Source organism: Pinus tabuliformis, chromosome 8, assembly GCF_031772625.1.
Source record: "Pinus tabuliformis cultivar Carrire ecotype Pingquan chromosome 8, CPIR1, whole genome shotgun sequence".
Lineage (NCBI taxonomy): Eukaryota > Viridiplantae > Streptophyta > Pinopsida > Pinales > Pinaceae > Pinus > Pinus tabuliformis.
In genome coordinates, this window is record NC_142294.1 from 1,308,439,240 (window position 1) to 1,308,452,898 (window position 13,659).

The following is a 13,659-nucleotide window of genomic DNA, read 5'->3' on the forward strand; positions in this document are numbered from 1 at the left end:
TGATGAAATACAAACGTCATTTGCATTAATGAATTAGATGAATCCTGACCATTGATCTCAAGTGAAGTGAGATCTAATCTCAACCGATTATCACTTTGGAGATTAGGGTTATGGATTCAATCAACAACTCAAACTTATATAAGCTAGGCCAGGTAAAGGAGAAAGACACACCAGAGACATTAATAACTTGAGACACAAAGGACTATGACTTAAAGAGATTTTAGCAAGGGTGAAGGACTTTCATATAGAGAGCAACTCAAGGGAGGAGAGTGCAAGCAGATTGCAACAAGAGGAGGATAACCCAACTGCTAAAGAACAGGTTTTTTTTACGGACAGTTTGCCCAGTTTTGCTATAGCTTGTAATTTTCTCAGCAGACACATTATTTCTCAGGTTAGGAAAGCGCTTCTAAGCTTTGATCTTATTTAATAAGAAGCTGATCTGAAGGGTAGAAATTTGTGTACATGTGTAAAATTGATGTCTACTTGCTTCTGCTATTTTTTATTAACTGTTAAAATCCCAAATGTGCAATTTATTTAATAATCTGCAGTTTAATTTAGTTTACCGAAAGGAATTTACTAGGAAATATTTTGTTTGTTTGTTGGGCTTAAGAAAATTCAACAGATCGTTATTTTCATTAGGTGGAGTCATCAAATTGCAGGTGAAAATAATTATCATCTCAAAAATGACAAATGTCCATATACCAGTCATCACAATCATCATCTAAATCCAATAAAAGATGGTCATAGACTAAACCTGGCCGGTTTCTTTCATCAACATTAGCATTGCCATTTTTTAGGTCCATTAGGTTTTGAGAATAAAAAATTTCATGGCTATAACATAGAGGATATTGATCGAAAGCAGAACATATAACATAACAAATCAAACCTATGAAAATCCTCTATCCAGCGGTGTTGATCTGATGGCAATCTGAGAAACCTGTCACAAGATATCAGCTCCACGGTCTATACGGTTGTCAAGAAAAACCCCTGAAATATCTGATTTCATATCAGTAATATCTTGACCTCCCGAATTCCAATTGAGATGATTATTTTCTTTTGAAATCAGAAGTTTTTCTGAGAGGAACTCAGATATCAAATGTTTTTGCCAAATTTTACACCAATGCTTCAGAAATTGATCGAAGTGTCGCAGCCCTCTTTTCTTTTGTTCCTCTGAAAACCTGTAAAATGGAAAGAAAAAAAATCTGCCCCGTTTGTGGACAAAAAAGTGCTCTGATACAAACTGCTAAACACCTGGACATCTACTATTATTCCGCTTAGATACCTCCTCTAATTACACTACAAATCAAAAAGGGAAGAGCACAGTTTGAATTTATGTCATTCTAACACATATAGAGGTAACGCAGACATGTTATCAATGAAAGCATTAAAGATGCAGGAAGGCAAGACGAAAATCAAAGAAGTGGAGGGGCACGCATATCTCTTTCTATATATTCCTAAAAAACAGATTCGAATGGAGAGCTGCGGTGGATGTTGCTGGATTATTTTCAGTTTCTTCGGATTCTATTATATGTTTTTATAGTGACAGTCTTTAGACCTGGCTGGAAGATGCTGTTAATGATGGATAATATATAGGATTAGGGAGATATGTAAGTTATACAACTATTTTTGTCGAATGAGAGAGTTGAACAAACACAAGCTATGTATATTTGATTTCTACTTTAAAGATCAACATATGTTTTTTTTATTCTTTGAAAGAATACATTGTCATTTCTTCTTAATAGGGAAAAAAAAAATTATCAATGACACAGAAAAAGTAAAAGCGGACACATTAGAAATATATAAAAGAAGCAACACTCTTTAACTTAAAGAAGCTATAGCTAGCTGTAGGTTGTTAAAGGATTCAGTACTTACCGATGACACAGAAAAAGTAAAAGCAGAAACTTTACGAAATATATAAAAGAAGAAACCCTCTTTAACTTAAAGAAGCTATAGCTAGCTGCAGGTTGTTAAAGGACTCAGTGCATCCAATTTCGGTTTCACCAGAAATTAGTTTACGGCTCTATTTCCATCTCCATTTGTCCATACTGGTCCTCACTAGATACTAACGTTGCAGGTGTATTCTTATAGTAAATACTAAATAGCATTAGTAGAAAAGTTATATAAATGCTTAGTGGGATGTTACCACTTAATGCAGGGTTGTATTTAATAGTGTGGCAATGTTAGAATAAACTTTTGTCACAAGGTTCGTCGAATTTTAATCTTGAGGTTCGAATTTTCGCGAATCTTAATTTTTTTTGAGGTTCGAATTTTCGCGAATCTTAATTTTTTTTGAGGTTTGGTTAACCTCATTGAATGTCATAGCCATTGATCAATTCCATAGATCAAAACTCATAACTTTAAGTTACAACTCAAGCTTGTAATCTATCTTTGCAGTTTCCATGTCCATGATAACATTTTTCAGGTTTATTGATATTAACTTCTCACTATTTTTTCTTCCATCTCATTATAGAAAATGTATATGGACTAACCTAATGGCGAACATCATCCTAACCTCATCAAAAAATTCAAACTTGAACCAAACTTAAACCTAATCATTGTCGAACTCAAACTCGAACCATGTGACTTAGGAATAAACCCGATGAAAACACTTGCTTTGGTTAACACACGTCTAAGTTTAGTGTTAAGCCATTTGTCAAGGTTAACGCTGATGCAATGCAAATATTTACAATCCCATACTGTGGTCCATGCCTACTTGTATTGGGCAGTTGAGGTGGGACAACACATGAAATCTCTCTGGTTTAGTGATCTGGGTTGTTGCATGTCAGCATCATGTCTGGCATGCCTATCATCAAAGGAGATAATTTGTGCTTGATCTGCCTATGAAGTCCACTTCATAGATATGGTATGGATGAGTTATCGTGCGCTATGAGTCCAACTGTTATGGACTCAAAGACGGCACTGACATGCCAATTACTATCGCTGTAAAAGCCAAGCCCAAACCAGCTAAGTCGATCTACAGCAAACTGATATCTCTGTAACAACAGATTGATCTCTAGTACATAAAAATTTGTTCTTGAAATAACAGCATTATGATAACAACAGATTTACCTATAACAGCTGTAGATTGAGCTATAACAGCAATAGTTTGTAGTATGCAAAACACAAATTTAGAGCACCGGTCTGGTTTTACTTTAATTTAAAATTATCATAACAAGCATTGCAAAGCAATTATAAAAACTGGGAAGCATAGTAGTGAACAAAATTACAGAAATCTTCAAAAACCATTATTGATAAAATGAACTCTTTAACTGTAGAGAATACAGTAACACTTTCCTAAGAACCTATCGTCACAGGCTCAGGCCCAAGAGGTTTCTCACAGATTCCCATACAAGCATTCACCCAAGATATCCCTACTCTAAAGCCTGAGCTTTTTTATAATGAAAACTCTCACTTTTGCTTCACTATCTTTCTCAGCTTGACCAATTGAAAATATATTTAAAAAAGCCTTGATTAGTGTTGGACAGGTGAAATTTTGAATTTATTAAAATGTTGAATCTCATCATTAACTTTCATACTATTTCAGAAAAAAGGTCCTAAAGATCATCCAAGTGATGAGGGGCGAAAGGTAGCAAATTTGAACTAGTTATAAGAATGATTGCTAACTCCTTACCAAGTTTTTCAAATCCGAGGCTGCTGATTCTGATCCATTTGGCTTCTAGCATGCTTCTTGCCAACATCCCAAGGGGCAAAAGTCATTACCACACACTTGTTTCCCAAGCAAAGAAACAGAGACCATTAACAAAGCACAGAGAGAAAGTGTGCATACTAGTGTCCAATTTTTAGCTTGGATTTGAAATGTGTTAATTCCAGCTAAGTCTCATAGATATCGCAGATCTGGAAACAATCAGATCATGCTACTGTATAAACACAACAAATTTTAAGGTCCCTACATTTGGGATTTGAATATTTCCTTTTACAAGTTAACCATGATTCAAACAGTCAGAATTTCACATCTATCCCATCACATTTCAAAGGGAGAAAGCAATGCATGATCGTTGCAAAACTACTAGCAAAAAACAAATTATCTGGCAATGAGAGTTTTTTCATCTTTCAAAAACGTGTTACCTGATGCATTCTCTGTGATTGTATTACAACTGAGTATCCTTCAATTACAATCAATCACAACTGAGTATCCTTCAATAGTGCATGTTGATTGTGATTGTGGTGCGACAAAAAACTGGCCAAAACAAGATCCCAGACCGGAACTGACTGTGTCGTGATTATCTTCTATATATACTAGTTCCCACTCACTGTGTCTTCTATATATCACTCATTACTCATGTGGGCTAGAGGGATCATGGCACTGGATCATAACAGACTGATGATCCCTTGGTTAATGTTCTCAAACCTCTTTCAATCAATAAGACCAACGCAACACAATCTAACCCTCTAACCCTGACCAAAACAGAACCCGAATATCTAGTCTTTTAGAGGAGGGCAGGCTTGCCACTGTACATTTCAAGTAACTTTTTGGCATGAGGACTGCTCTGGACATATTTTTCGAGGAACTTCCGCTCACTTAAAGCAAGAGCACTAAAGAGACTAGGAGGACGCTTGGAAGGTTGCATTGCACTGAGAGCACTCAACACCTTGTGGCGGGGCTTGATCCTACGCTCCAAGCTGAAACAAGACACTACAATTGGATATGAAAAAAGAAACTTTGCAGGAAGCCCTGCAGTATGCATAAAAAAGTCCATGTTCTTCTGCACCTTATCCATGGAAGCTTTTAATATATGTGGGTGCCTCCTAACAAACTCCTTGATGTCATCTTCGAGGAGCCCAAAACTTGTCAAATGCTTCAATCTATTTTCCCAAAATTCAGGCCCGTTACGTCTAATTAGAATACCAGGTGCCGATTTAAAAACAATTGAAACATTAGTCTCTGGTCCAAACAGGTTTTGAAAATACTGGATGTTGGGACGCAGAGTTTTCTCGAGATTGCCGCCGAGCAATCTCGATCCATTGGATATGACATTTCCCAAGTCTTGTGCAGGAAGGCCCGATGTTTTCATGAACTCAATCTTGGGTTTCAACTGCCGATCAGCATTGAGAAAAATATTAGATGGGCATCTGGTAATAGTCTTTACCTTGCGTTCTGTGAATCCTGAATCTCTCAGTAACTGTACCGCTTGTTGGGCTGTATGCGCTGATCTTGCCGCAACCAGGCTACAACCTTCTCTTTTCTTCCAAGGACCACATTTCATAAATTTTCAGACTGGATCCATAAATAACATCATTCAAACATCAAATATATCTGCACCAACCAATCTCCTTTGCACCAACCTCAACTGAATCAATCAATCACTTTTCAGAGTGTTGTAACTAGAATACAGTAAGTAGAACCCAAGCCAAAACCCAGAACACTGCAACAGCAAACAGAAGTAGCTAAAGCATATTTTATGAGGTATACGCTACTTCAATGTGTCGAACCTGTGTGCATATGCACTTTTCTCAAGGCGAACCTACATATAGATCTGCAAATCAAATTTAAGATGTATACATTGTTTTGATATGCAGAACTAGCGTGTATACGCGCCTTTTCTAAAGTGAACCTGCGTACAGATCTGTAAATGATGATTTAAACTTTACAACAATTCCAGACATCAGTTATACCCAGATCATCATATTTACAGATTACAACATGCACTAGTTATTCAGATAAAAGATCAAAACCACACAAAGATACTTCACTTCAAGCCTTAAGATCTTGACCCATCATTAGATCTTATCCTTCATCAAGCGCTAAGGTTCATCCTTGATTCAGATCCAGCTATGCACCATAACCCAATAACCTGTATTCAGGATCTTGCTCTTTATCACATATTCAATACTTGACTGCTTTTGCCTAATGACCTTCTCCTCCTTTTATAGTCTTAGGCCTTGCTCAATACCATGGACCAAAACTAGTTAGAACCAATACCTTGGACCAAATACTTGGGGTCAACACTTCGGACAAGATACCTTGGACCAATACCATGGATCAAAATACCATGGACCAAATACCACGGACCAAAACTAAGTTTTCCAACATGTACATGCCTTTCCTTCCGTGAAAGTGCGTGTGTACATTATACGCTCCTTTTGGTCTACGATGTCGTGTGTACACGCGGCTTGATAAGTGAGGAACCTGAATATACCTCTCTTTCTTCATTCTGTGAGTCTGAACTGTGATTTGTCATCTGAGTGAGTTTCCATCAAGGACAACACTTGTGTCATAGTGCGAAATCTGTGTCATAATGCCAACATCACTATTAGTAAAGAGAAGCTTCTAGAAAAATACTCCCTATGAGGGACATGTGACTTTCTCCGACTATTTTTTACGAATCACCGCTAAGCAGAATGTCGATAAATGTGGATAAAGTCGAAGCCCACCAGAATAAATCCCAATGCCAATCATCAAATAGATCACAACATGGATCACAACCTTCTTGACAATGGATGAGGTTGAGCTCAATTGGGGTGTGGCCATGGCCTCCACACCCAGAATCCTTGAAAGCGCCACCACGGCGGGTGTCAAGCTCGATCTCCGAGAATGTCCACACCCTCAATAAAAATTGTGTCATGATTTGATTTCAGAATCCATTCAATAAATTTGCTTCACCGCAATATTATTAGATTGCAGACGCCAAAGATGAGCACTTCCTTGTTATACATAGTAGAAAATGTTCTTTTGTTAACTAAGCTGCAAATATTGGAAGCCCAAATTTGTCCAAACTCAATAATGGATTTCAACAAGAGGAGTTTTCTCCCTAAATTTGTATTTGGCATGGCCTTCTCAGCATTTCAAGTTTAAATCATTTTTTGCAACTCTACCTTGATGACAAGTGTGAGTCTGAAGCATTATTAAATGGTATGTTGTTTTGTAGTACTAGGGTGCATTAGAATATAGGAGAGGAGCCAATGTGTGGGATACATATTTTCATAAATTTGGTACTGCTTTTACCTTTCTAGAGCAACCCATGTTTTTCATCCATCAATGTTTATTGTATAATGTTTAATTTATGACATACTTCAATGGTAGTTTTAAGGACTCTAATGTGACAAGAATGTTAACCTCAAGAGTCAAACTAAAATATAATACTATATTTTTGTGTTTCTTTTGGAAATAATTAGTAATGGCATCTAGTTTTTGAATTTCTCCTATGACTAAGTCTCAAATATCATGATTTGAAAGGAATTGTTCCATTTTCTATTTCCATTCCAAGTAATTCTTTCAAATCAATTTGAGAACTTTAAGCATATCGTAAAAAATATGCCCTCCCCCCCTAAAAAAAACACTTTATTACTCTAAAAAAATATACTTACGACTCCAATAGAGAAACAGAAACCCTTGTAACACTTGAGGTTAAAAAAACATTGAATTAATCAACTAACTCCTATAAAGAACCGCTTATAACTAAATATGCAAGACGATTTTATAATTTATAGTTTTAAGAGGGGTCTGAAAAATAGCGATTACATTTTAAAAACAAGCTTTTTAGCTTTCAAAGACTTTTAAATAAAGGATTTACCTAATACCACTTCAAAAACAACTTTCATATCACTATTACTCCTTATTTTTCAAAGATGATCATTTTCTAGCAATAAATATGGTGCAACTTCCCAAAATTAAATCGAATTGAGCAATCTTCTAAGCTTGACTTGTGTTAGGGTCCAACCCTAACCCCCTTATTTATGTAATAGGTTCAAGTCATAGTTATAGTTAGTTAAAGAGTCAATAAAGCCCATATTAATAATTGTAAGTGGTTGACTCGCATTTAAAGAAGGGACCACAGTTAGTTGCAAATGGGCCATGGTATTAGATAGATGGTATTAATAAGAACCATGGCACTGACCCATGGTATTGCAAGTATGAATCCTATATAAAGGATAGAGACTCCCCATTGAGAAGCGTCGTGTCTTTTTTTGTAATCGAGCCCTACTCTATTGGAGGTTGCCCCCTCGAAGAGGCAAGTGAACATTGCTTTCCTTTCTGAATAATAAAATACATGTTGTTATTTCTCATTGTTTTATGTTTTGGGCTATATTTCTTTGCATATTCGGTATTCTAGTATCTTCTCACAGGTCAAGAGCATAACAAGTTGTATCAGAGCACTTTCCAAGGCTGGTGGAATCTCCATTTTTAGCAAAAAAAAAAATTGGCTAGAGACGTGTTCTGACGTCTTTAAACCACGGGATCTGTTGGTGAACGCATAAACCTGTGGATTTGGGGAGGCATGCACGCAAGAAATACAAGAGGTGGTCACGCTTGTTGGACTCCCTTGTAACCCCTGTGGGTACCCCTTCGAGTAGTAGTGCATTAGACAGAACCGTACACGAACTATCTTCCACGTACCCTCTGGGTATATTGAAAGCCCCCAGGCTCACCTGAAGTCTCGTCGTAGATAAACCATCAGTTGTCTTGCTGCTATTGTACACCAAGAACGAAACTCGGGGAGATTACTCGCACGTACGATAGGGTAGTCGAGTAGTACGGCTAAGGGTATGGTTGATCCTCCTTAGTTAGTGCCCTGAAAGATTGGGCCGAGTACTACTGTTGAACCCTTATGTATATTGCGATCTGTAGCACCTGACACTCCTTGAGACCATAGTTCCCTTGTCTCTCTACAGATCACCCATCATCTTCTTTGCCATATCAGACCTAGTAGGTTGGGTTCTGTCACAGCAACAACAATCAGATCCACCATTCAGATCTAGCAGCAGGGGTTCGGTTGCTGCCACATTCCTACTCACACTCAGCAGTTGAGGGTTTCGCAGACAGATCTAACTATTTGTGCAGGGAGGCTTGTGGCTCCTATACGTTGGGGTGATTCTCGCAAGACATTGGTCAGGATTAACTTTTCTGAGAATTGGCTACTACAATATTCCTAAGCGAGGAGTAAAACTCCATTCGGAGTAAAAAAAAAAAATTAGGACGACGGGCTCAGCAAGGTGGTACCATTCACTTGTCAGCTTCAAATTTTCGGGTGGTCCCAAATTTTTTTTCTAGTAATGACAAGTGCACCGGATCTATGCATGGTACAAACCAGAGCTCAAGCTATGGCCAATGAGAAGATAGACACCCTTGAAAAAAATTTGGATGAATTAATGAAGCAAATCCAGTCCTTAAGTGACGCAATCACAAAGGGCAAGTCGGGGTTACAATCGGAGGCATATGCTTTTAATGAAAACCATGAGGGCGAATCTAGCCATTCTCTTCACTTCTATGGAAACCACCAATAGTCCCACCCTCGACCACCTAAGCTGGACATGTATAAATTTGATGGCTCTCATCCGGCCATATGGCTATCACAAATGGAGCAATATTTCACATTGAATCACATCAGAGATGATGAGACTAAGCTAAGTGTGGGAAGCCTTTACTTGGACCAAGAAAGATGGCAATGGTGGCAATGGCATCAATGATGCTATGCAAGGCCAATGACTTGGCAGATATTCTCAAAAGCCCTTTCTGATCGCTTTGATCATGAATCTAACTTTTTGGGTCGTCTTACTAAGCTCAAACAGATAGGCACAGTACAAGAATATATTAAAGCCTTTGAAGCATTAGCCTTCTGCACAGGAGGTCTAGCAAATGAATTCTACTTGGAATGATTTATCAGTGGTCTCAAAGATGCCATATAAGCCCACGTCCGGATGCACCAACCAGTCACATGGCTGACAACTTGCACGATAGCTCGTGAAGTAGAACGCACGTTAGCGGCCCAGTCGACTCGTCCAAATTTCCTAGCCAAGGGACGCCCCACCCAGGCTCTGAGCACTACCCAAACACTTAAGGTCCAATAGGTGTCACCATCGGAAATGGCAAAAAGAAGAAAGCAAGGATTATGTTACTACTGTGATGAGAAATACTCCCCTGGGCATAAATGCAAGGAACCTAAATTCTTTCAAGTTGATGCTACTGATCACAGTTCATCTGAGGAAGCCCAACCATTTGAGGGACCAGAGGAGGAAGATGAGGACAACCAGCCGGACAATGAGCTCCCAGCTACACCAGAAGAACCAGTTATCTTGCTCCATGCTTTGGAAGGCATTTCTTCTCCCCAAACTCTCAAAATCGGAGGTTTTATTAAACATCGCCCTGTAGTAGTCTTGATTGATAGTGGCAGTACACATAACTTTATCCATTAAAGATTCGTTGAAGCAGTGCATTGTTTTGTCAAAGCAGTTTCTAATTTCCAGGTCCAGATTGCTGATGGGGGGACAATGAAATGTGACAGCTGCTGTGAAAATGTCAAACTTTAGATGGGGGATTATCACCTAAAGATCCACATGTTTGCCATCATCATGGGTGGGTGTGACATTGTCTTGGGTGTTGAATGGCTCCGCACACTCGGCCCAATCACAATGGATTTCTAGGAGTTATATATGAGCTTTAAGCAGAATGACCACACGCATACCCTCCCAGACTCTAGGCAGGTGCTCCTTCTATCATCAGCCCGCATAGGATGGAAAAGTTGTTAAAAAAGGGCCACCATGGAGTTATAGCCCAATTTAATGCCATCCAGGCCTTCGAGCCCACTTCTCTTCATATTCATCTTGAGATGCAACAGGTCTTAAACAACCATCTGCAGGTTTTTGACAAGCCTCATGAGCTTCCACCCTCAAGAGGGGAACATGATCATAGCATTACTTTGGTCCTAGGGGCACAACCACCAAATGCGCGCCCATATAGATATCCTTTCGCCCAAAAGAATGAAATTGAAAAAATCATCAAGGAAATACTGGAAGTCGATGTCATTCATCCTAGCATTAGTCCTTATTCATCGCCTGTGGTCATGGTGCTCAAGAAAGATGGGGAATGGTGTATGTGTCCAGACTTCAGGGCCCTCAACAAGCTGACAGTCAAAGATAAATTTCCCATCCCGGTTGTTGATGATTTGCTGGATGAACTAAATGGGGCTCAATTCTTTACTAAGCTCGACCTTCACTTGGGCTATCACCAAATTCGCATGAAAGAAGTAGACATTCCAAAGACTGCTTTCAGAACTCATGAAGGATTTTATGAATCCCTGGTCATGCCATTTGGTCTTTGTAATGCCCCATCCACTTTTCAGAGCCTCATGAATCACCTACTCAAACCATATCTCAGAAAATTTGTCTTTGTTTTCTTTTTTGACATCCTCATCTACAGCCTCACCTCAGAAAAACATCTTCAGCATGTAGACCTGCTCTTGCAATTGCTCCAGAAGCATAAATTATTTATCAAATTGTCTAAGTGCTCTTTTGGCATGAAAGAATTCGAGTATTTGGGCCACATTGTGTGGCGTGAAGGTGTCAAGGTGGATCCCAAAAAGATCCAGGAAATGTAGGATTGGCCTCAACCAAAGACCTTGAAGAGTTTGAGATGATTTTTGGGTCTCACCGGCTACTATCGCAAATTTGTCTACAATTATGGTCGCATTGCTAGACCCCTCTCTCAAATTCTCAAGAAAAATTCATTCCTCTGGAATGATGAAGCGCAACAGGGATTTATAGCTTTCAAACATGCCATGTGTTCCACTCCTGTGTTGGCACTAACCGACTTCACCAAATCTTTTGTGATTGAATGTGATGCTTCAGGTACGGGGATTGGGGTTGTCTTAATGCAGGAAGGTCGACCCTTGGCCTTCACTAGCCAACAACTAAGTGGAACAAATTTGGGAAAATATACCTATGAGAAGGAGATGATGGCCATCTTACATGCAGTGGATACCTGGCGACCATACTTATTGGGGCGGTGTTTCCAAATCCGCACAGACCATCAAAACCTTAAATATTTTTTGGAGAAACGCCTATCCTCGCCACAACAAAATAAATGGCTAGCCAAAATGTTGGGATATGATTATGAGATAATTTACAAGAAAGGGCACAAAAATGTTGTAGCAGATGCTTTATCACACCAATTTGAGGAGGAAAGCACCCTACTAGCAATCTCTCTTCCCATTCCAGAGTGGATTGAAGAGGCTCGCAAGGAATGGTTTTCACATCCTTCGCTCTCCCAACTCATTAATAAATTGCAGGCAGATCCAAATTCCACAGTGGGCTACTCTTGGCAAGATGAGATTCTTCGCTACAAGGACAAAGTAGTGATATCACCAACATCCACCCTCAAAAGTCGCATTTTGGCAGAGTTGCACTCATCTCCCACTGCAGGCCATTCAGGCTTTCAGAAGACTTATGCTCACACTTGGCATTCATTCTTTTGGACAGGCATGAAAAAGGACATTCTTACTTTTGTAGCTGAGTGTGATGTGTGTTAGTACCACAAAGGAGAAATAGTCAAATCCCCAGGCACTTTACAACCATTGCCCATCCCTACCTCAATCTAGACGAAGGTTTCTATGGATTTCAATACTGGTATTGTGAAGTCAGGCAACATGTAAGTCATCATGGTGGTTGTGGACGGAGTTTCTAAGTATGCTCATTTTTGCACCCTACCTCGCCTTTTTACACCCGCTTTGGTGGCTCAATCTTTCATGGACCAGATCTTCAAATTGCATGGCATGCCCATTTCCATTGTGTCTGATCGTGACCTGATCTTCACCAGTAACTTTTGGCAGGAACTCTTCAGGCTACAAGGTACCCAAATACAACTCGGTACTTCATATCATCCCCAAACGGATGGTCAAACCGAAGTAATCAACAAATTTTTGGAGACCTACCTCAGGTGTTTCACTTTAGAAAAGCAACATCTATGGGTACAATGGTTACCTCTACTCGAATGGTGGTATAATACTAACTATCATGCCACCACCAAGATGACTCCATATGAAGCAGTTTATGGTCAACTTCCCCCTTCACATACTTCTTATATCCCAGGATTCTCTAAGGTACAAGCATTGGATCAACTCCTACAGAACCGTGCAACCATGCTTGCCCACCTCAAAGATAATCTCCATCAAGCTCAAAATCACATGAAGCAACAGGCAGACCAACATCGTTCAGAGCACACATTTCAAGAAGGGGATCAGGTATTCTTGAGGCTGCAACCATATAAGCAAACATCACTCAAAGACAAGGGTTTTCATAAATTATCTCCAAAATTCTACGAACTGTATCAAATACTTCAGCGCATCAAAGAAGTAGCCTACAAGCTAGCCTTGCCACCCACTGCAAAAATCCATCCCGTCTTCCATGTCTCATGCCTCAAGAAAGTGGTGGGGAATAATTGCAGAATTCAAACCAGTCTACTGGAATTGGATGAAGAAGGTTCAATCTAGCTCCAACTTGAACAAGTTCTTGACACGCGAGAATGGCACCCGCGCGGCCGCATGATCAAGGAAGTCCTCATCAAGTGGAAAGACACCTCTCCAGAAGATGCGACCTGGGAACCAACCACTGTTCTTCAGTCATTTCCACAGCTTCAGCCTTGAGGACAAGGCTATTTTTAGGGGGGAGGGCATGTTAGGGTCCAACCCTAACCCCCTTATTTATGTAATAGGGTCGAGTCATAGTTATAGTTAATTAAAGAGTCAATAAAGCCCATATTAATAATTGTAAGTGGTTGACCCGCATTTAAAGAAGGGGCCACAGTTAGTTACAAATGGGCCATGGTATTAGATAGATGGTATTAATAAGAACCATGGTATTGACCCATAGTATTGCATGTATGAATCCTATATAAAGGATAGAGACTCCCCATTGAGGAGTGTTGTG

The 13,659-nt window shown here is 39.4% G+C and overlaps 1 protein-coding gene across 1 annotated transcript in view; it reads right to left on the minus strand.

Annotated features, from left to right (window-relative positions):
* Positions 1 to 776: 776 nt before the first annotated feature.
* Positions 777 to 13,659, minus strand: part of LOC149240287 (transcription termination factor MTERF8, chloroplastic-like) — a 50,241-nt gene continuing 37,358 nt past the window's right edge. Inside the window, exons 2-3 of the mRNA XM_089370125.1 lie at positions 3,632 to 5,204; positions 777 to 1,178 (exon numbers count right to left, since the gene is read on the minus strand). Of these exons, the coding sequence (XP_089226251.1) occupies positions 4,449 to 5,204 (756 nt within the window). The 3' untranslated portion in view covers positions 777 to 1,178; positions 3,632 to 4,448. The remainder of the gene's footprint in view (positions 1,179 to 3,631; positions 5,205 to 13,659) is intronic.